General features: G+C 38.9%; 1 protein-coding gene across 4 annotated transcripts in view; it reads right to left on the bottom strand.

The window, feature by feature from the left end:
• FAM118B (family with sequence similarity 118 member B) overlaps positions 1-23,988 on the bottom strand; it is a 47,797-nt gene that overhangs the window by 18,398 nt on the left and 5,411 nt on the right. Inside the window, exons 1-3 of one of the 4 annotated variants that reach the window (XM_035009270.1) lie at positions 9,519-10,050; positions 5,938-6,030; positions 1,583-1,835 (exon numbers count right to left, since the gene is read on the bottom strand). In XM_035009270.1, the coding sequence (XP_034865161.1) occupies positions 1,583-1,835; positions 5,938-6,023 (339 nt within the window). In that variant the 5' untranslated portion in view covers positions 6,024-6,030; positions 9,519-10,050. Of the gene's footprint in view, positions 1-1,582; positions 1,836-5,937; positions 6,031-6,223; positions 6,385-9,518; positions 10,051-23,988 lie in introns of those variants that run through there. The other 3 variants (XM_035009271.1, XM_035009268.1, XM_035009269.1) reach the window with 3 other exon arrangements.

The following is a 23,988-nucleotide window of genomic DNA, read 5'->3' as shown; positions in this document are numbered from 1 at the left end:
TGGCTCAGTTGGTTAAGCGTCTGCCTTCGGCTCGGGTCATGATCCCAGGGTCCTGGGACCGAGCCCCGCGTCGGGCTCCCTGCTCAGCGAAGAGCCTGCTTCTCCCTCTCCCTGCCACTTGCCTGCTTGTGCTATCTCTCTGTCAAATAAATAAATAAATAAATAAAATCTTAAAAAAAAAAAGTGCTGCCAGATCCAAAGGCATGAAGCTTTAAATCTGTTTTCTTCTAGGAGCTTTATAGTTTTAGCTCTTATATTTAGGTTTTTTATCCATTTTGAGTTAATTTTGTGTATGGTGTGAGACAGAGGTCCCATGAGCTCTTTAAAGCCTACTAATTATTTACATTATTCTAGGTTAGTAACAATTTATCACAACTGCGGACAAAGAAATGAAAAGAGGAAGTAAAAGGTACTAAGTTTCTGAAATGAGTTATGAACCAAGAGGAAATTACTTTTAAATGGCTCTCTTTTAGGCTAACTTTTATTTTTTTTAAAGGAAAGGTTTTTATTTTTTTTTATTTATTTTTTTAAAGATTTATTTATTTGACAGAGAGAGATAGTAAGAGAAGGAACACAAGCAGGGGGAGTGGGAGAGGGAGAAGCAGGCTTCCCGCTGAGCAGGGAGCCCGATGTGGGACTTGATCCCAGGACCCTGGGATCATGACCTGAGCCGAAGGCAGACGCTTAACGACTGAGCCACCCAGGCGCCCCTTTAGGCTAACTCTTAATGATACTTCTGTCCTATAAGCCTGAGAGCCTCAGAGGAAGGGGTGGGAATCAACACTAATAATTTACTTTATAACAAGAGTTCTATTTTTTTCCCCAAAATATATGATTTATTAAGATTTAGAGCAGGCTTTGGCTACTCTACTATTTCTAAATGTATCTTAAATGAATTCTGATTTTGAAGGCATTTTGAAGACAAGGAGGGCCTTATCATTCATGAATTGGTATCCAACTCAGTTGGATAAAACAAGACAAAATTCCTTATAAATATTTTGAGTGATCACCTTTAAAAGGAACATTAAAAAAAACCGTGTTGCTTCACCCAAAAAGGGTAAGAATTATCTCTCATCTTTCTGGGGTTCCCTAAAAGGCATGGATGCCAGGGAATACCACTTTCACAGTAATGGCAGAGAATGCAAAGTAAATTCAAAACACAGCAATAATGGGACAGTGGCCTCATTTCTGTATATATAAAGCCTTCAACCACCACCTCATTATTGCCATCACCCACACACACACAAATGGTTCAAGATAACTACCCTGAATAGGGTCCATAAGCAGACCTTTTGTGGAAGAGCCAAATGGTATGCAAATCTATAAGCTAAAGGGTCACCCGGATGGCTCAACTGATTAAACCTCCAGACTCTGGATTTCAGCCTGGGTCACGATCTCAGGGTTGTGAGATCGAGCCCCCGCACTGTAGTCCACTCTGGGCGGGCATGGAGCCTGCTTAAGACTCTCTCTCTCTCCCTGGGTCTGCCCCCCCCTCCCCCCCAATCTATAAGCTCAAAATCACTATCCTTATTACATTCAGCACGTGTGTCATGGTTTCAGGAAATACTGCCAGGATACTCACAGGAGAGAGTTTCTGGATAAGGTCATGGGCAACGTGGACAAGGTTTTTGTCTTCATGGAGACATTTCTGAAATTTTCTGCTCTCCTCGTCTTCTAGGAGATCAAAGTCAATGGCGGCATCCAGCAAGGCCTGAATTAAGCCCTTCCAGGACTTCAGGGCTGGAACCTGCGGTGCCACCGCGGCGCTGATGCCCGTTCCGATCACCAGCACAAGTTCCCGCGGCTTCTTAGTTTTTAAGCTTGGAAGCAGCTTCCTAAAAAAGTCAACCAAATGAAGAGGATTGGGAATGTCCAACAGATACGAGGCACACAGAAAGGCTGTTGAAAATCATGGTTTTCAGCTACCACTTTCGTAGTTGCAAAGAGAACAACTACCAGTTTCTGATGCCTCTCCTGAGTATCTTAAGCAAAAAGACCAGAATACTGTGCCAGGGCTTGCTGAAAAACCTATTTCAGGAATCCTACAAGGCAATCTTAAAATCAATTTTCTCCCTCATAGTTCTTTCAACCTAAGAAAACCCACTAATAGTAGGAAAAGATCCAATTATATTATAGCCCAGCTGAGTTCTGCTAACTAAATTATATTTTAAGCCAACATTAAATTTCAAAAAACATGGAGTCCAAAGAGAAAAGAAATCCATACAAATTAAATTCCTATTGTTGAGAGATATATAAAAGAGATGAAAGAAAGCCAAAGTTAAGCCCAAATTCTGTAAAAACAAGTAAGATAAAATTGAGCATGACTAAAACTGAGAATGAGACAGTCAAGTATGGGAACATTTCACTGCGATTTTGTTCTAGTTTCTGCAAGGCAAAAAGAAAAAAAAGAGTAGCTAACGAAATTCTGAAAACACAGGAGCTTCACATTACCTAAATAAACAAAGATACAACTATTCAACAGATATGACAAGAAGTGGAAAACATTCCTTTCTTACTGTGAGACAAGCACAGAGTTCTGTCTTGAAGAGAGAGCACAGACACAAGTTTTGTGTTTTGGTTCTCCATACCCCACCCCCTGCTTCAATCTGGAAACTATATTAAAGTCTGTTTGAAATACGTTTACTCACTTTAATTTTTGCTAATGGCAGGTGTTCTCTAAGAAATTGCCTTTCTCAATTTGTCAAAATAACAGAAAAAGGATTTGCATTTTGGCATAACATAAGAAATGATACGTTAAGCCTTGGGAAACCTGTTTTGGGGAAACAAACTTAAGAACTGCCTTCCCTATCTCCAACTCCTGAATTCAGTCATTCGACAAATACGAAAAACTTACAAAGTACCAGACACTATGGGAGGCACTAGTGATGTTTCTATGAATAAAATGAAGTCCCTAATCTTAAGAGTTTAGTCTACTGGAAAAGACTGATAATAGATACTAGAAGCAAATGATGAAATGAGTATCAGTTCAAGGCAATCAAGATATGGAAACATACACAAATATATACTCATAGAAAATTTCTAGAAGGATTCACAAGAACTGTAAATAGTGGTTAATTCTGGGGATTAGGGAGAATAAGGATTTTTACTTTGATTGTGCTTTATTATTTGAATTTTTTACCTCACCCATTATAGGTTTAAGGTATAATTTGCCTAATCTAAAATTTCCAGTTAAAAAGGAAAAAATCAGCAGTTGTGGTTTATTTCTGATTCTTCCTAAAACCACTAAGTAATTATAATTTTTTTAGAAGGTATAAATTCATAAAAATCAAAATAAGAAAAGATGACAGCAGACAACACAAGCCAACAAAATTTTAGGAGTTGTACAGTAAGAGATGATTCCTTCTATAAAACTTTCGGAATGTTCAAATAAATCTGAAGGTGGAGGGACAGGTGGGGCCAAGACAGAGGATTTGTTGCAAGGCCATATTAGAAGCAGTTAGGACTCTATGACTGGAGGCTTGCTTTCCAGAGAGGTTGAACCAGAAGGTTCTGTATTTGAGAACACTGTGCACAGCTTGGAAAAGGGAATTAAGTAAAAGTCAGTATAGGAAATATAAGACTCTCCCCTGCACCCTTCTCCCAGAGGAGACATTGGCAGTCAACCTTATACCTGCACCCTATTCCCCATCCAGTCATCCTCTGTGGGGGAAAATGGCCAGCATGAGAAAAAAGACCCACACATTCTGATAGGTGGGGATTCCTCAGCTACAGAACCTGGCCCATGCTTGACATCCACAGCGAAGCCCATCAGCGACCAAGTCCCTTATGCACACAGATTCTCCAACTGGCTTTTTAGTGTCCTCTCTTAAATATGAGCAGACAAAGAAAGGTCACCTTACATTTGAACAAAGCCCCCAATGTGAGGGTTACACCTAAACAAACTAGCAGATAGAAAGGAATCTGCAGGAAACAAGCGACAATAGGGGAAAGACAAGAAAAATGGAAAAGAAAACGGTATCTCACATAGATTTAAAAAAAAGGTATCTATGAAAAATGAACAAAACACTATAAAAAAGGGGTGGGCAAACAAATAGATTTCTTGGAAATTAAAAATATAACAAATAAATTCGTAACATTGGAAGAAAACAGAAAATCTCTGAGAAAGTATAATGATAAAGCAATAGAGAACTAGAGTCTTGGGGCGCCTGGGTGGCTCAGTCGGTTAACAGTCAGACTCTTGATTTTGGCTCAGGTCATGACCTCAAGGTCATGAGGTCAAGCCCCTCGCTGGGCTCTGTGCTGGGCATGCAGCCTGCTTAAGATTCTCTCTCTCAGGATGCCTGGGTGGCTCAGTCAGTCGGTTAAGGTCTGCCTTCAGCTTAGGTTATGATGCCAGGGTCCTGGGATCGAGCCCTGCTGAGCAGAGAGCCCGTTTCTCCCGCTCCCTCTGCCTGCCGCTCCCCGTGCTTGTGCACTCTCTCTCTCTCTCTGTCAGATAAGTAAAATCTTAAAAAAAAAAAAAAAAGATTCTCTCTTTCTCTCTCACCCCCCCCACGCTCACGCACACACTCTTTCTCTCTCTCTCAAAAAAAGAAAAAGAAAAAAGAAAACTATAGAGTCTTACTGCAGAAGATCCAACATCTGAATACCAAGAGTTCTACTACAAAGGCACAATATAGAAAAAACTGTAAAGGAAATTATCAAATAAGAAAAAAAATTTTCCACAGTGAATTATCAGTAGCCAACTTGTTAGGGCCACCTGATATCTAGACTCATATGAAGGTACATCACTGTGAAATTTCAGGTTGCTGAGAATAAAATAACTATCCTTACAAGCTTCCAGTGAGAAAAGAAGAGGTCATATAACACAAGGACTGGGAATCAGCAAAGAGTCACTATTTTGGCAGGAACACATAGCTGCTAGCAGAGAATGAGTAATAATTTCATAACTCTAAGGAAAATGATTTCCTATCTAAAACTCTACACTCAGCCAAATCATCAAATAAATGGACAAATATGATAAGGACATCTTCAAATGTCTCCAAAAACTCTTCTCCTGTGAATCCTTACTAAGGAAGCATAATGAGAGTATTTTTCAGGAAAATGAAAGGGCAAGACGATATCTAGGAAAGAGAGGCAATACAGGAGAGATATAAAAGGAATTCTGGGGGTCATGGGAAAGGAAAATGGCAAACATCAGCAATATAGCAGGCCTGGAGAACAGTGGTCCAGAGCAGAGGACTGTCCAGAAGGAAAAATCTATGAAAGAATGTAAACTTGAGTAAATTACTGATGAGTGTTAGCATATCTAAGAGATTTATTCTTCCGTCACAGAGTTTGAAGATAAGCTGATAAGTACATAGAAAACAAAGCAAGCAAACAAACAAAAAAGGATAATCTTTAATAACTTGGAGGAAAAAATGGACAAGAAAGTATAATCAAAACACTGTTAGGCTCAGCTATGAATACTATTCATCCAGTCATATATGTTAACTATTAAAAAACTGACTTAACCAAAAATTGTGATATAAACACTGGGGGGATGTCGGGAAAGAGTGTTTGACGTGTGTATATGGTGGGGGCAACATGTGGGGAGAGGCTCCAGGAGGGCAAGCCTAATCCTCATCTTCCTTAATTGGAAAATAGATAAAACCAAAAAACTAAAAAATAGCAGTATATACACATTATTTAAAAATATGGATGCAAGTATTAGAAGAAACAGATTAAAAAAGTTGAAAGTGATTATCTCTGGAGAGGGAAAAGGCATTATAAGCTTTGAAGTACTGACTTATAAATTATGTACATTCATGACATTTTTTAAAATAAAAATTAAATCCAAAATAAAAGTAATTTTTATATGAAGGTCAATATTAATTTGTGAAAACAACTAGACTGTAGGGCAAGTTTGTTATTTTTTGTCATCTACCATAAATGGTAATTTACTAAATGTTCCTCGGATTCCCTTCCCTTGTTTACCTGGGCTTTTTGGTGGGGGGTGCGCCATCACTGAAGTATCCAAGAATCTTGTCTATATCAGAGGCCTGGCTCCCTGTAGAAGCCATCCAGTTTCTAAAATAGATTAAACACCACAGACCACAATTAGATCTGTAATATATACCATTCAAAATAGCACACACGTTAAACAGTTTTAATGAGGTGTATACCCTAAAGATGTTCTAGAGGTATTCCCTGCTCAACAGAGATTCATTAATTAATGAGCATCCTAAACTTAAAGAATTAAATTCACTTAAAAGAAAATAACCTTGAAATTATGACTTTGGTGCTCCATACTGTCATCTTGTTTCTGTTCCTGAAGGCTCTCCCCTGCCCCCTTCTTCCCAAAACAAAACAAAAATCGATGTCAATTCATGTCAATTATTGGTCATCACTTTGTGTAGCCTAAGAAATACCTGTTATTCTCCCCTGAGACAGGCTTGGGAAGTCTTAGGGGATAAAAACAATCCATGGATAAGTGTGCTAATAGACTCCAATTATCCATTTACTATCAACTGAAGAAATCACTGAGTCAAGAATAGAACAATCAATACTAATTCGCTGATTGTTAGACATCCTTGTTGCTGAACAACTACATCCTCACAGGCAGCGAGGCACGTCTCCCTAGCTGAACAGAGTGGACTCTTAGACACTGTGATAAATGGGAAAGGTATTATCAAGCAAAGATGCATGAAAAATGACCAATTATGTTCAGGGGATGGGATAACTAGCAAAAGTAAGAGAATTACCATGGATTAGAATGAAAATTATAATGAGAAGTTTTAATTGCTCAAAATTTTAGCAAACTTGCTAAATCTAAGGACCATTAATTCTAAAACAGCAATATTTTAAATAGTGTGTACACACACATACACACGTATCCAACAAAAGGCAATACACAGTACCAGAGTTGTGAGGGTTTTATTATTCTTTCATTGTCAACGTTTAGAAATAACCAGGGGCGTCTGGGTGGCTCAGTTAAGCGTCTGACTCTCAGTTTTGGCTCAGGCTGTGAACTCAGGGTCTTGATCTCATGGGTCATGGGACTGAGTCCTGCGTCAGGCTCCACGCTGAGCAGGGAGTCTGCTTGAGGATTCTCTTCCCCTGCCTCTCACCCCACGCACCCCCTCTCTCTAAATAAATAAATAAATCTTTAGAAATAACCAAATTCCTACTAATTATTTCAAGTTTACTATTTTAGTAGAAAGCTTTTTCTTCATATAAACATTTTCTCAAGTCTGCTGAATTAATTTTTCTGGTAAATAGAAGGCTCAGTTCCTTACCCCATATTACTTCACACATAATGGAATTCTTTGATATCATAATCATTAGGAAAATAGGAATCTCAAAATCATAAAGTGAGTTAGGAAGTAGGCCATCTTTCTAGTCAAATCTTTGATTCTGTTGGTGAGAAAGCTGGGGCTCAGAGAAGACACATGAATTACTTAACTCAGTAAGTTGTGCCTTAATAATCACTGGAGATGCCTGTTAAACATACGTGTTCTTAAAAATAACGTCTATTAATTAGCTTAAAGACAGTATATATTCTCAGGCTCTAAACCCAAAATACTGAACCAGAATCTCCAGAATCTTCAGGAAATTCTTATGATGAGGTAAAAAGGAACATCCAAATGAAATGCAACAATTTTTCTAAATGTCTACAAATGTAGGACATTTAACACAGGCATACCATCTGCTATCCTCTCTTCATTTAAGCACATATATCATTTATTATAGTCAATACCATCCCGGTTTGCTAAGAGTTAATCACCATTAAAATATTTCCAAGTTTTAATTTATGGAAGTCATTTTCTACTCTAAAGTCCAGTCTATGCTCTAGATTGAAGAAGAATTGGTAGAAGAGTGGTTACTTCTACTGTATGTGGGACGACCTGTTAGCTTGGGATAGTTTTAAAAAATACACAACGAAAAGTGTGTATGCTTATGCTCTTTCTTTAAACATGGTTCTAAAAGGCCATCATCTGAACAAATTACAGCCATGCAAAAAATACTCTGTATTAAGAAAGATTAAAGAAAAGTAAAAAGGGAATTAATTTAATGTTTATTAAGTTTTGAAGACAGACATCTTCAGAATTCAGTGCTCAGTTCAGCTACTAAACCTGAGTTTTAACAAACTGATAGTGCTTACCACATGCCAAACACTGTTTACAAATATTAACTCATGTAATCCCTATAAGCTTATGAAATACCATCATTACCCTATTTTTAGGGATGAGAAAACTGAAGGACAGAAAGGCTGGGCAGCATAATTCAAACCAAGATAGTCTGCCTTCCAAGACCATGGTCTGAAATATTCTATTTATTACAACCTAAAAATGTTCTCCAAGTATTAGCATCTCACCTTTTGTTCATTTGTTTTTAATTTGCAGGCCAAAACTATCAAAAAAGGAAGATCCCACATTCCAGAAAGATTTACTCGAAATAATTCTGTGGCTCAGGTCATGATCTCAAGTCCTGGGATTGAGCCCCACATCGGGCTCCCAGCTCAGCGGGAAGCCTGCTTCTCCCTCTCCCTCTGCCTCTCCCCCTGTTTGTGCTGTCTCTCTCTCTCTCTCAAATGAATAAATAAAATTAAAAAACAGAAAGAATTCTGTATAATGCTTAACAGCTGCTTCATGACCAGGTGCTCTGCTGATGTAATCATGGCACCGACTTAAATTCAGAAGCTGAATAAAACAGCTTTTTCTGGTGACAAGTGCTATTTGTTACATACCCCCAACCACCACTAATCTACCTAGACCGGTCCTATCATTTTCTCCTGGAAAATATGCTAGGCCACTTTTGCTGGATTCTAACAGATGGTAAATTCTTGATGTCTATACCTGAATACTAAGCTTTCTTATTTTTTTTCTTTACAGAGTCAACTATTCTGAAGGTCCATTTATTCTACATAATTTAATTAAATATGGCCAACAGCTCCTAACAAGTTGTTACTTCAATGTTTTGGGTCCTCTTATTTAGGAACTGAATGAGAAGAAATTCAATATCGCCACATTATATTTGATCATACACACATCCTGTTTTGTAACAGGATAACATCTTTCCTTCAGGCTAAAGGATGCCTCATACGCTACAATCTCACACATACATCCCAGTGGCATCAAAGCATAAACCATATCTTATTTCTTCCAGAGTACTGTTTCAGAAAAAAAGAAATCCATTTTAGTGTTTATCCTACACAACAAGCAGTTACTTATAAAAAGCTTCCACACTGTGAAAATCTTACAAATATTGCTAACATGCATCAACTAGTTCACACATTAACTTCTTTTCGTGATCACTATTTGAGCTTTTCATTTCAGTGGGACTTGCTATGTACAGCAGAGATGGGAAAAGCTTTTCTGCCACAAGAAGACCAAAGGCAATTGCCTGTGGCAGAGTCTTTGTTACTACAATTACTGCTAAAGCCACCAAAAAACTCCTTCAAGACCAAGAGAGTTCAGCAAAATAAAAGTCAGATATTTGGTAAATGCTCAGAAAAGTAACAGCAACCTCATTAAATTTTGTAAGGCTCAAGTCTGCATATGAGAAAGGACACTTACACTTTGAAGCCTGTCAGCTTGGCATGAAAAAGAATGCTTCCATCTGGTAAATCAAAGGGAAAAATCAAGGCAAGCGTTTTGGGAAAAATCCATTAAGAAACAAGGAAAAGGGACAAGAGGAAAAGGGGTGGTTATAGGACTGAAATTAAATTCATAAAAACTAGAGGACTTGTGGATTTGAAAACATTAACGAATCACAGTAGCTCTTGCTTTCCTAGCATCTTGGTGCTTCAATGATAGCAAAATCTGGTTCCTTTTCCGGTTCAAAAATCAGAGTGAGGTCTCTCCCTGTGCTTCTGGTGTGTAGTGTTCAGCTCAAACAACTGGCAGGCCAGAAGGAACTCAGAATACATTCTGGTATATGGGTGGATGGAATAAATCAAAAGGAGAGAGAAGTTCTAATGATGACATTTTTGCCTGGAAATAAAAGATCTACAAACGACTAGCTTGAGGAAGTGGTACCTTTCTTGCCTTAAAAGATCAGTTTTATTTACAGCAAGCTTTCCCCCATTCTATTAAAAAAAGGGGGGGGAGGCACCTAGGGGGCTCAGTCTGTTAAGCGTCTGCCTTCGGCTCAGGTCATGATCCCAGGGTCCTGGGATCAAGCTCCATGTCGGGCTCCCTGCTCAGCGGGAAGCCTGCTTCTCCCTCTGCCCCTCCCCCTGCTTGTGCTCTCTCTCGCTCTTGCTCTCTCTCAAATAAAGAAATAAAATCTTTAAAAAAAATAAAATCCAAAATGGTATCATAATGTACTTAACATGTTAAAAAAAAAAAAAAAAGACCGTGACTAGAAGACTGGTTTATTTCTCTAGCACAAACACATAAAAGGGTTAACTTCATTTTTTAAGGGAAAAAGATAGTCATCCTCCAACTTGGAAGAAACCAAATCCCTCTAGTTGTGGCTTTTGGCCTAATTCCAACACATCTGGTTTTTAACAACTATGGGGGAGGGAGAAAGGAAAAGATATCCAGTATAGAGTACTACAAAAGTGTACTCAACAAGCTTGTTGACAATTAACAAATCAAATGTTTTACTCAGGTAGTTGGTGAATTCAGTTTCATGATGTAGACTGCACCCTTTCCTATCAGTGTATAAAACAAATTTTCCATTTTCTTCCTTCTAACACACACACACATACACACAAATGAAACTGATATAGAGGAATTACATCTACAAGCGCTAGGGCTGGATTGCTCTGTGTACCCCAGTCTCGAAGCATTTCCTCTACCTCTGATTAACTCAGTTTGCTCTTACTTCTGTATCTAAATTGCATGTGCCTGACATCCTCTATGCTCTGTCAGATAAGATCTGCACCACACTTACTTCCTGAAAATCCGCTGTAACGTAGTCACTGATAAAATGCCAGACAGACACTACTTACTCTTGGTATTTTACCAGCAAACACTGACCCAATATGTCCAATATATGAATGACCTCACCAGAGCTATATATGAATGACCTCATAAGAAGCATGATCCCAGGACCCTAGGATCATGACCTGAGCCAAAGGCAGACACTTTACCGACTTTAAAGAATGAGAGGTTTGCCCCAAATTCTAGAAAGTCTTTTAATTCAAGTCCTAAGATCAACCACATTAGTATTCCAGGCTAAAGAGCTCAGATGTTGTTTATATCAGTTATTTTCAATTATAAAACCAAAGTAACATATTACGTATCGGGAACAAAATTGTTTCAAGAAGGAACAGTAAGACATCCAAATTAAGATTTCATCTGAGGGCGCCTGGGTGGCTCAGTCGTTAAGTGTCTGCCTTCGGCTCAGGTCATGATCCCAGGGTCCTGGGATCGAGCCCTGCTTCGGGCTCCCTGCTCCCTCTCCCACTCCCCCTGTTTGTGTTCCCTCTCTCGCTGTGTCTCTCTCTGTCAAATAAATAAATAAAATCTTTAAAAAAAATGTTTCATTTGAATTAGAAGTTGGTGACTGAAGTTGCTGATTTTACTGTGCAAAGAATGCTAACTTCCTTGTCACTGCTTTCCCTCCTGTGAAGCTTCTGAAAAGGTATACCCTGAAAACAATGACACATGTTGCTAAGGAAGGAGACATTTAATAAAATATTTTCCATGTATCGAGTAAAAATCAGACAATTTCATCGCAAATGGCACAGGGTATTCACTGAAAGTGAGATTAAATAAATCTTCAAGGGCAAGATTTTATGTTCTAGGGAGTCCTTGAAAACTAAATCCCTCCTCTGAAGACAGTGCGGGTTATGTATGGCAATACTGTCAAGGGCGGACTTTTCAAGCCAAAAGAGCACACACAATACTGCTGCATACAAATGCAGATTCATCCAAGTTTGGGCGATCCCAGAAGATCTCATCATTACAGAGGATCTCTCTATGAGTTAAAGTTTGACCAGCCTTAAAGAAGGGAAGACTACTCTAACAAAAATAAAAATATTTATTAAGAATATCCCTGGGCGCCTGGGTGGCTCAGTTGGTTAAGCGACTGCCTTCGGCTCAGGTCATGATCCCAGGGTCCTGGGATCGAGTCCCACATCGGGCTCCCGGCTCAGCGGGAAGCCTGCTTCTCCCTCTCCCACTTCCCCTGCTTGTGTTCCTACTCTCGCTGTCTCTGTCTCTGTCAAATAAATAAATAAAATCTTTAAAAAAAAAAAAAAATTAAAAAAAAAAAAAAGAATATCCCACCTAATTTCCACCCCTTTTCACTTGCTTGAGGATTTCTGACTCACAGAGTACTGAATTTGACAATTTAAAAAAGTTATATTTTGACAATTTAAAGCTTGGCAAATGTTATGATTAAAAACCCTAAGTTTACCTGAATGTTAACAGTGATTAAGTGAATTCGTGGTCAACCTGATGTGAAACACCTCAGAGGTCCCTATACCGTAGCCATGGAATCCAACCCCATTAAACAGCAAAACCAAGGATAGAATATAAGATACAAAGTAGATTTGCTTTACAATTATTCTCAGAGTTAACTAAAAGGAAAATAAAATGTTCTTCATTAAGATAAACAAAAAGAAATCACTCAAGTCCAATTTGTTCATTACTTTCAAATTCATGTTCAAGTGCATATTTAAACAGATATAACAGATAAAAAAATAATTGAATAGACACCCATCTCAGGTTCTTAATTATGTTTAAAACTCAGTTATCAGAATACCCAATAAAGAGTGACTAAGAATAAACTTGCTTTGAGTGTATTCTATTTCTTTTAATCTTGTCATATAACAGCTATAGTGTCTACTAAATGTTAGGTTCTTAAACTTTCCACTTAGAATGGCAATGGAGGGGCACCTGGGTGGCTCAGTTGGCTAAGTGTATGACTCTTGATTTCGGCTCAGGTAGTGATCTCGGGGTCGTGGGATCAAGCCCCACGATCCCCACATCGGGCTCTGCACTCCACAGAGAGTCTGCTTGGGATTCTCTCTCTCCCTTTCCCTCTGCACCTCCCAACAGTGCGCACACACTCTAATAAATAAATCTTAAAAAAAAAAAAAAAGAATGTCAATGGAACTGGAGGCTTAAAGAGGTGGCAGTATTTCCTTTAAAAGAGGGTTTAAAAAAAAAAGAGGGTAGACTACTAAATTTTGGGGTGATTCATATGCAGTCCTATCTGGAGAAAGAAGAGAAAAAGCCCTGCAATTTTTTTTTTTTAAGCACTTCTAATTTGCAGTTCTATGAACACATACCATTTCCCTTTTTTTCAGTGAGAAGAAAGTACAGCTGACCCTTGAACAATGTGGGAGTTAGGGGCACCAACCCCCTCCATGAAGTCGAAGATTCACATATAACTTTTGACTCTCCCAAACTACTGTTGACCATAAGCCTTACTAGTAACATAAACAGTTGCTTAACACATATTTCCTATGTTATATGTAGTATGTACTATATTCTTAAAGTAAGTTATTTTCTCTAGAAAATAAAATGTTAAGAAAATCACAAGGAAGAGAAAATACATTTACAGTAGTATACTGTATTTATCAAAAACAAATCTGCATATAAGAAAATAATCCCATTTACAGTTGCACCAAAAACTAAAATATCTAGGAATAAACTTAACCAAAGAGGTGAAAGACCTATACTCTGAAAACTATTAAACAAAGATGAAAGGAATTCAAGATGATGCAAAAAAATGGATATTCCATGCTCAAGCTGGAAGAATAAATATTGTTAATATGTCTATACTACCCAAAGCAATCTAAAGATGTAATGCAATCCCTATCAAAATACCAACAGCAATTTTCACAGAACTAGAACAAACAATCCTAAAATTTGTATGGAATCACAAAAGACTTGAATAGCCAAAGCAATCTCGAGAAAGAAAAACAAAACTGGAGATACCACAATTCCAGATTTCAAGTTATATTACAAAGCAGTAGTAATCAAAACAGTATGGTACTGGCACAAATAAAGACACATAGATCAATGGAATAGAACAGAAAACCCAGAAAGAAACCCATAATTATATGGTCAATTAATCTTTGACAAAGGAGGAATGAATATACAATGGGAAAAAGTCTTTTCAATAAGCAGTGTTGGAAAAACTGGACATCCACATGCAAAAGAGTGAAACTGGACCACTTTCAGCATACACAAAAATAAACTCAAAATGGATTAAAGACATAAATGTGAGACCTGAAACTATAAAAATCCTAGAAGAGAACACAGGCAGTAATCTCTCAGACACTAGCTGTAATATTTTTCTAGATATGTCTCTTGAGGCAAGGGAAACAAAAGCAAAAATAAATATCGGGACTATATGAGAATAAAAAGTTTCTGCACAACAAAGGAAATAATCAACAAACCTAAAAGGCAACCTACTCAATGGGAGAAGATATTTGCAAATGACATGTCCGAAAAAGGCTTAGAATCCAAAATATATAAAGAACTGCTACAATTCGGGACGCCTGGGTGGCTCAGTTGGTTAAGCGTCTGCCTTCGGCTCAGGTCATGATCCCAGGGTCCTGGGATCGAGTCCCGCATCTCTGCCTCTGCCTCTGCCTCTGTCTCTCTCTCTCTGTCTCTCATGAATAAATAAATAAAATCTTTAAAAACAAAAAACAAAAAACTGCTACAATTCAACACCCAAAAAACAATCCAACTAAAAATGGGCAGAAGACATGAACAGACATTTTTCCAGAGAAGATACAGATGGCTAACAGATACATTGAAGATACTCAGCATCACTCATCATCAGGAAGATGTAAATCAAAACTAAAATCAAATAATCGCCTCACACCTGTCAGAAATGGCTAAACTCAAAACACAAGTAACAACAAGTGTTGGTGAGGATGTGGAGAAAAAGGAACCCTCTTACACTCTTGGTGGGAATGCGAACTGCTGCAGCCATTGTGGAAAACAGTATGGAAGTTCCTCAAAAAATTAAAAATAGAACTACCCTACAACCCAGTAATCGCAGGACTGGGTATTTATCCGAAGAATACAAAAACACTAATTCAAAGGGATACATGCACCCCTATGTTTATGCAGCATTATTTACACCAGCCAAACTATGAAAGCAGCCCAAGTGTCCATCAATAATTGAACTGATGAAGAATAAATGGTATATACATACAATGGAATATTATTCAGCCATAAAAAAGAATGAAATCTTGCCATTTGTAACAACATGGATAGAGCTAGAGAGTATAATGCTAAGCAAGGTAAGTCAGTAAAGGAAAGCAAATACCTTAAGATCTCACTCATGGGGAATTTAAAAAACAAAACAAAGAAGCAAAGGGAGAAAAAAAAGAGAGAGAGGCCAAGCAGCAGATTTTTTTTTTTTAGTAGGCTCCATGCCCAGCACAGAGTCCAACGCGGGGCTTGAACTCACGACCCTGAGATCAAGACCTGAACTGAGATCGAGTCAGACACTTAATGAGCCAACTAGGCACTCCAACAGAGTCTAAACTATAGAGAAACAACCGATGGTACCCAGAGGGAAGGAGGGTGGGAGGGCGGAGTAAAACAGGGAATGAGGATTACAGAGAATACTTACCATGATGAAAAAAAAAATCTACGTATAAGTGGACCCATGCAGTTCAAACCTGTGTTATTTAAAGGTCAACTGTAGAATGTTTTGCTTCAGAAAGTCAAAGACCCACGCTTCTGAGCATTTTCTTTAGTGGTCTTACTTGAACTTCAACCTCATGGGAAACTAGGCTAGAAACAATGAACAGCAATTCACAGATAGGACTCAAATATAAAAATCAACCATGACAAATTGGGAAAGGAATCGATGAGAAAGAAGATTAAGAAATTAAAAAAGATACTCTATGGGGGCGCCTGGGTGGCTCAGTTCGTTAAGCGACTGCCTTTGGCTCAGGTCATGATCTCAGGGTCCTGGGATCGAGCCCCGCATCGGGCTCCCTGCTCGGCAGGAAGCCTGCTTCTCCCTCTCCTACTCCCCCTGCTTGTGTTCCCTCTCTCGCTATGTCTCTGTCAAATAAATAAATAAAATCTTAAAAAAAAAAAAAAAAGATACTCTATGAAAAATAAAATTCAGAAACATGGGGAAAGATTATGGCAAGTATGGCTGGAACAACTCCAGCGATCGCACTGGATAAATTGGTTCTTTCTAAAGCACACTGTGCATCTGAAACAAAGGGCACTGAATACATATACCAATGTAAGACACCTGATATGCATGGGACTTAGGCAATACTGTACTAGATTGTCACTGATTAGGATCTTGTGAATGTAGTGTGATGATTTAGACTGGAAACTTATGAAACACAAGGAAAACTTCACAGAGTCAAAAAACAGAAAATTTGACCACCTAATTAAAAAATGTTAAAAGGATTTAGAGCTACTGAGTTTGAAAGACATAAGGGAAGTAAATCAAACCTGCTCGTAGAGCCTAGTTTCCCCCGACTAAGCCCAATCCTCAACACTCTCACTGCTCCTCCTGGAGACAAAGCACATTTGGCACCCCTGCCATCCTTTGCTTTATAAAACAGAGGCTTCTGGCTTTCAACCTGGAGACCTATAAACTGGAATGGAAAAATTTCAGTTTTTACTAAATGCTAGGTCTTAAGATCATGTGATCCAACATCATTTCTTACCCATAGAAAGAGATTTTTGTATGTTTAGCTGCCCTACGAAATGAACTTAAATTTTGTGTTACTTTGGAATTACCTAATTTAAGACATGAGTCTAGGTGTTCATCAGTAACATCTACAGAACATTCACAGGATGGGAATTCTTAGCCCTATTATTCATGTATTTTGGCTTATGAACTTCTTCGAAATTGAGGAGAAACTCGTTCCTAGAAAGCCAAGTAACTCTGTCCCTCCTCCCTCTGGACACACTAGCCTCTTTCCTGGTACTCAAACAGGCCCGTACACTCTTGGTTGTTCCTTCTGCCTGGTATGCTCTTCCTAAGTGTTAAGTTTTTGCTCAAATCTTACCTTCTCAATGATGCTACCCCGACTATCCTACTTAAAACTGCACTCTCTCCACTTAATGCATTAACTGCTCTACTTTTTAAAGATTTTATTTATTTATTTGACAGAGACACAGTGGGAGAGGAAACACAAGCAGGCGGAGAGAGGGAGAAGCAGGCTCCCCACTAAGCAGGGAGCCGGATGTGAGGCTCGATCCCAGGACCCTGGGATCATGACCTGAGCCGAAGGCAGATGCTTAACGACTGAGCCACCCAGGTGCCCCAATTTTATTTATTTAGAGAGAGCGTGTGCATGAGCAGGGGGAAGGTCAGAGGGAGAGGGAGAGAATCCCAAGCAGACTCGGCACTGAGCATGGAGCCCAAAGCAGGGCTCAATCCCACAACCCTGACATCATGACCTGAGCCCCAACCAAGAGTCAGATGCTCAACCGACTGAGCCACCCAGGCTCCCCTAAGCGATTACTTTTTATTTCAAAGCCCATACCACTCTCTAACATATTAATTATATTTATGACAAGCATAATAAATATACTAATTATGTTTATTATTTGTCATCTGCCTCCACCCACTGGGAAGTAAGCTTTTCAAAGGTAGGAGTCTTTGTTTAGTTCACAATATATCCCAAGATCCTAGAACAGTACCTGGCAGATGGTAGGCATTCAGATATTTACTGAATGAACTAACACAAATGCAAAATGTTGCTCATGATTTGAATTACAAGAAAGAATTTCCTATATTACAGAAAACACATTTCCTACTAAAAGAAATACCCCATTAATGCTCTGAATGTAGCAAACACCATGAAAGACCATTTCTTTAAGTGGAACATATGGGAAAAGCCACATTCCTGTGAACATAGTGTGCAAAGTAAATCAACATTCAGACTATCAATTTTCCAGATATGATCATAACAGCCAGTGACGGTAATCTGATCCTAGCAGGCAAAAGAAGGATTTCAGACTTAAGCTTTCAAGAACATTTTTATATATAAATCATTTTATTTTTGTAACTCAAGTTTCTGACATCTAAGATGTAAACTGATAATCTTAAGGGTAGATTCTTAAGGCAAGAACTCTTTCTGGCAAATGACTCCAGGACCTCAGTATTTTGGGCTAAGAAATCAGTTTCTGTGTTTTATATACTAAATCTATCCGAAGTGCTTTCTTTACACATGACCAGAGAAGAAGAAAAGCTTATGTAGCGGCAAAAGGGATTTCAAAATACAAACTGGATTAAGTCACAGTTTAAAACTATTCAATGGTTTCTCACTGCGGTTTATAAAATGACTCCTCACATCATGGCTACAAGACCCAGCTTGATCTGACACCAGCAGTCCTCTTTGTAACATCCCATCCACCCCTCTCCCTCATTCACCAGGCTCTAGAGCCACACAGGACACACATACTTTCCTGGCTCACACATAGAACATGGCTTAGGGTGGTATATTCTTCCAAATATTTCTGCCTCCCCCCCCATCCTTGAAGCCTCAGCTTACATGTCACCTCAAGGAGTCTGCTTATCCACCCCCCCTCAACACCATTTACACTTCAGCTCCTTATCTGCATCTCTTAACACTTGCAAAGATTGGCCTCTCCCATAAGAATAAAAGCTCTTTTAGGACAAGTACAGTCTTGTCTCATTTATCATCCTATTCCCAGCTGCTAGCAGGATCTCTGTTATACAGTAAATGTCTATACAACCAGTAAATGCTCAAATATTTGCTGACTGAATGTCGTACGTACCTACTAGGAGTTAATTTGAGGTCTAAGAGATCAACTGATTCTTTTAATTTTATAAGCTGTAAAAACAGGGTGAACGGGTCAAGTTGTAGTGTTGCATCTTTCATGCCAAACAAATACGTTCTGTGACTGATCACCACCCACCTGTTTAAGGCTAATGTTCAGTGCTACACATAAAAATTCTCACTGCTTTGGAAATCTTCATCTTTTGGTTTTCTCCTTCCCTACTACATGAAAAGAAACTAAGATTGCCTAGTACTTTTATGAAAAGCCTACAGATTTGCTTTATAAAACAAAGCTTGTGCACTTAATTCTGCCTGGGTGGCTCAGTCAGTTAAGTGTCTGCCTTCCCCTTGGGTCATAATCCAGGGGTCCCGGGATCAAGCCCCGCATCACATCGGGCACCCTGCTCAGCAGGGAGGCTGCTTCTCCCTCTCCCGCTCCCCCTGCTTGTGCTATCTCAAATAAATAAATAAAATCTTTTTAAAAAAATTCTGTCCACTTCTATTCTATAGTCTTCCTATGGCCTGATCATGACTACATTCTGTATATGCTTACAGAGTTTAGAATGATACAGATTGTATTAGTCCCAAATTGTTGAATTTTCACATTCAAAAATCCATTAAATGCCAGGCCCTATGCTAACAATATTACTATTACCACACCCACCTCACCTGCACCAAACACTGTATTGTATTTACAATGAGTCAAGCACTGCTGTCTACACTTTACAAATGTTCACTCTTCTATGAAGTAGACACTGTTATCATCACATACCACCGATATCATAGATAATGGAATCAAGGCACACAGATGTTAAATAATTTGCTATAGGTCGCACAGCTATTAACGCACTAGCTAATAACACACTGGGAGGCTGACTCCGGAGTCCACATTATGAAGACACAATGCAATACTTCTCACCAAAGATGACTAAGATCATACCCTGAAGGGCCATGCCCTTAAAAAGTTTCTGCCTTTTAGGAGAAATGGAACTGCAAGCAAATATATAGAACACATTTGTGCTAAGCTTAATGTACTCGTGTGAGGTGCAGGAAATATTAACAACTGTGCTCAAGGAAGATCAAGAAAAGCTTTATGGGAGAAAGATACCACCATGGCAAAATTCAGTGAAATAATTAGTATTTATCTTCCTTTGGGTCTTGGAAGCATCTGACACTGAACTCTGTTCTCTTCTGGATATTGTATTTTCTTGATTTTCCTCCTGTCCCTCTAGGGGAAGCTCTTCTTCCTCTGTTCAGTCCCTAAATATTGAGGGTCCTCAGCAAACTGCTTTAGGCTCTCTTGTCCAGTCACGTCACATATTCCCTCCCCTCCCCTCCAGCTACTCCAATGGCTTAAAATACCAACCAAATGCTAACACTTCCCTTATCTCAATCTTCAGCTCAGACCTTTCCTGTGTTTCAGACCCAAGAGATACCTGGATTACACAGCCCTTCACAACTCAAAGGTACTTTCAGACGTACTTCAAATTTAAAGGTCAAAAAACAGTTCAACAATCTGTTCCTTATCATGTGTGTTAGGTCTCTGACTGGCAGGAATAATCTCTGGGTCATAGGGTTACAGGTGATTATTTCCCTCTTCCTGTTTCAAGCACCAACAGGAGTATTTATTGATTTTGAAAGAACGGTCATATACTTTAGGAATGTACTTGTAAGTCAATTTCAATAATCCTTAAGAGCAAGAGAATGATGGATGAAAGGCAACTCAGGAAAGTGGTTTAAGTTCGTAACCTTAAAAAAAAAAAAAAAATTAAAAAAAAAAAAAGTTCGTAACCTTAGTCTAACTTGATATTCTTTCCAGGATATTTGCTTTTTTCTAATAAAAATTAACTGAAAAATATTCTCTTCGACCTGGAAATGAACTGAGATGAAAGCATTATTTAGACCTGAACCAAGAATCTGAAAGCTAAAAAAAAAAAAAAAAAAAAAGGAGGTATGATCTGCCACAGAGGCCACCACAACAACTAGAAAGATCAGGCTAAGTTGGAAGAAACAGCTTTAAAAGCACTGCTTTGCCGAGCAGGTAGCAAAAATCTTAAAAATCTTAAAAATCTTAAAAATAACTGAGGAAATAAATAGGTGAGAGAAAACAGGTTAGGAAGACCTAAAAACATACTTTGTTAAAGAGGGAAGGAGGTCAGTGCAAGATGGAGGGAGGGACAGGAGGGAGCAGCAACAGAGGGCTGAGCAGCTCGAGCCCAGGGGACAAGGACACTTTGTAAGGGAAAAGAAAGCACCTCTCCTCCTTGACTAGCAAAGGACAAGGTCCCCAGTAGGCCCTGCTGGAAATATGTCAAGTACAGTGAAGTACAAAAAGCAAACGAAAACCACCCTGTAATCCCACCTGGTGATAACGACTGGTGATACTTTGGTTTCTGTGGAGAAAGGCAGTTTTCAAGAGAAACTCTTGGAAGAAGTGCAAGCATGCTGGTTTCACGCTCTTCAATTCAGAAAACTGTATTTGTTAGAGTTTGTCCCTGCTTTTACACTAAATTTTGTTTTACACATAAGCCCCTCTTTTCATTTTTTTCTTTTAACTTTTCGTCCTTCACCTTAGTAAAATCAACTTTTAACAGTACTCAAATAGCTTATATTTCTAGTGCCTGAGGGCAGGGAGGAAATCCGGGTGCAGGAGACCCAGGAGGGAGTGAGCAGACGGCTAGACCCTCCCAGTCCTGGCGGACATGGCTTCCCGGGATCTATAAAACTGCGGGGTGAAGCACTAAGTTCTCATTAAATGCGGGGGCTTGCCATTATTTGGGTGTTGATATTCATTCTGGCAACAGATTCCATAAAGCTGCTCCAACACAGAGAGCAAAAACTGAAAAACTTAAAAGGATCCTCTTTGAAGCTATCATATCCATATAACAAGAATGGATATTATGAAAAAGGATCAAAGAGAAAGAAAAGAGGGGAAGCGGCGGAAATCAGAGAAACAGAGGAAGAAAGTGTCCCAGAACGGAAAGACATTACTTTCCAGAATGAAAGGGTCCACTGAGAACCCAGAACAATGGATGAGGAAAGACCCATACCATGGTATAAGAAAGTCCGGAACACCAGGGATAGGATATTCTCAAAGCTTCCAGTAAGAGAGAAAAGAAAAACAAACCAACAAAACAAGGTCTCATAAAAAAGGATTTGATTGTTACCTCTCTAGAGCAATTACAGATACCAGACAGTACAAACATGCCTTCAAAATTCTGAGGGAAAACTATTTCCAACCTAGAATTCTATAACATTTCCAAACTATCAGACGAGTTTGTGGACATTCAAATACTTCTTAGGATATAAAAAAGTAAGGCAAGAAATGGGACATGGGTGACAGCCCAAGAGGAGAGGGAAGGGCAAGAGCAGTTCCCGAATGATACCTGGATAGTTCTCCATTGGAAACATCAAGTGACACATCTGAGCTCATAGAAAATGTTACTGATAAGAATGTGACAATTATGTAGGAGCATCTGGGAAAAAATTAACAGTATGGTACATATGTGAAAAAAACAGTCAAAGGTCAACCTAAACACAAGAGCAGAGCTGAGACAGATCATCTAGCTCAACAGGCCAAACACTGGGAGGAGAAAAAAAAAAGCAAGAAATAACATATCAAATGATTTAGAAATATGAAGATAATGCCTGAGGAAAGAGCAAAATAACTGAGTGGCTTCCTCTAAAGAATGAGATTATGAGGTGGGAAGAACGAAGGGACTAGCTTTTCCCCCCATTCTTTTAGCACTGACTCTTTAAACCATACATGTGAATTACTTTAATAAAAAACAAAATAAAAAGGGAAAAAATAGCAACATTTAAAATTTGCCATTTTTCTCTCTATATTCTTTAGTAACTTTTCTTCTAGTCTATCCATAAACAAAAAAACTTTTTGCCCGAGGCCCTGCTGAGCAGGAAGGAGGGAGAGCAATAGATTTCTGAGTTTTTTGTGTTTTTTTTTAAAGATTTTATTTATTTTTGACAGAGAGAGAGTGTGTACAAGCAGGGGAAGCAGCAAGCAGAGGGAGAGGGAGAAGCAGGCTTCCCACTGAGCAGGGAGCCCGATGCGGGGCTCGATCCCAGGACCCTGGGACCATGACCTGAGCCGAAGGCAGACGCTTAACGATCTGAGCCACCCAGAGGCCCTGATTTCTGAGCTTTTAACTCAACATTTTCCTGAATCAAAATTTCTAGAGGAGGGATCTGTAGATTTAAAAGTACGATGGCAGTTCTTACCATCAAGCAAATTGAGGAAATGCTACCTAGCACATGGGGATCAGTAAACTCAAGTGTGGATTTGGTTTTCTAACTCAGTTAACAGTGCAGCTCTCCTATTAACAGCTAGTGGAGGTTATTTTCATTAACCCAAAAACATCATTAGAGTAAAACACTTACTGCATATTCCAATCATTAACACCTGAAACACACACAAACAACAATCTAATTTTTAACTTACTGTTGTTCAAATGCAGAAAATAGGTTTATTCAACTTAAGCAACTATCTGTTGCAAATACCTTCTTGAATTTCTCTAGAGATCCTGATATCCTCTGGCTTTTATCCAACCACATGGTTGAACAGTTTTCCATTGTTCATGTTCTAGAAACGTAGTTTTCCATGTTCACTTTTCCAATGTATATTCCTTTTCCCTTAAGATACTTTGCTCATCTTCATTTATTTTTTTAAAGATTTTATTTATTTGACAGAGAGAGACACAGCAAGAGAGGGAACACAAGCAGGGGGATTGGGGGAGGGAGAGGCAGGCTTCCCGCTGAGCAGGGAGCCCGACACAGGGCTGGATCCCAGGACCATGACCTGAGCCGAGGGCAGACGCTTAACGACTGAGCCACCCAGGCGCCCCGCTCATCTTCACTTACATAAACGCCACAAAATACATAGTTCTTCACAGTCTTGAAAATGCTCTAATGATCTTATTTTAACTTATAATCATGAAATGCTAATAACTTGAGTACCTTCTACATGCTAGGCATCCCATATATTGATTTGTTGCTCATGGCAACAATATTATTTGGTATTATTAATTCTGTGACACCTATGGAAAAACCGAGGCTAAGAATAAATGCTTGTAAATGACAAAGCCTGGTGCAAACCTCAGTGTTTTCAAAGCTCATGCTCTAAAAATACCACGCTGCCTTACTTCTAGCAAGCACTGGAATTTCAGAAATCATCTAATTGTTCACCGTACTTGCTTTCTGGGGTGAGAAAATTTAAGGTCCAAAACACTGAAGTGAATCACCTAAATGGCAGAATTAGACTAAATTCCGTATCTCTTGATTCTTACTCTATTTAAGATATATTTAACAAATCTATGAACCTCTGC

This window comes from Mirounga leonina, unplaced genomic scaffold (assembly GCF_011800145.1).
Source record: "Mirounga leonina isolate KUSES-001 unplaced genomic scaffold, KU_Mleo_1.0 Mir_153, whole genome shotgun sequence".
NCBI classification, from domain to species: domain Eukaryota; kingdom Metazoa; phylum Chordata; class Mammalia; order Carnivora; family Phocidae; genus Mirounga; species Mirounga leonina.
Note: the sequence above shows the minus strand (reverse complement) of the source record. Positions and strands in the feature narration are given on the sequence as shown.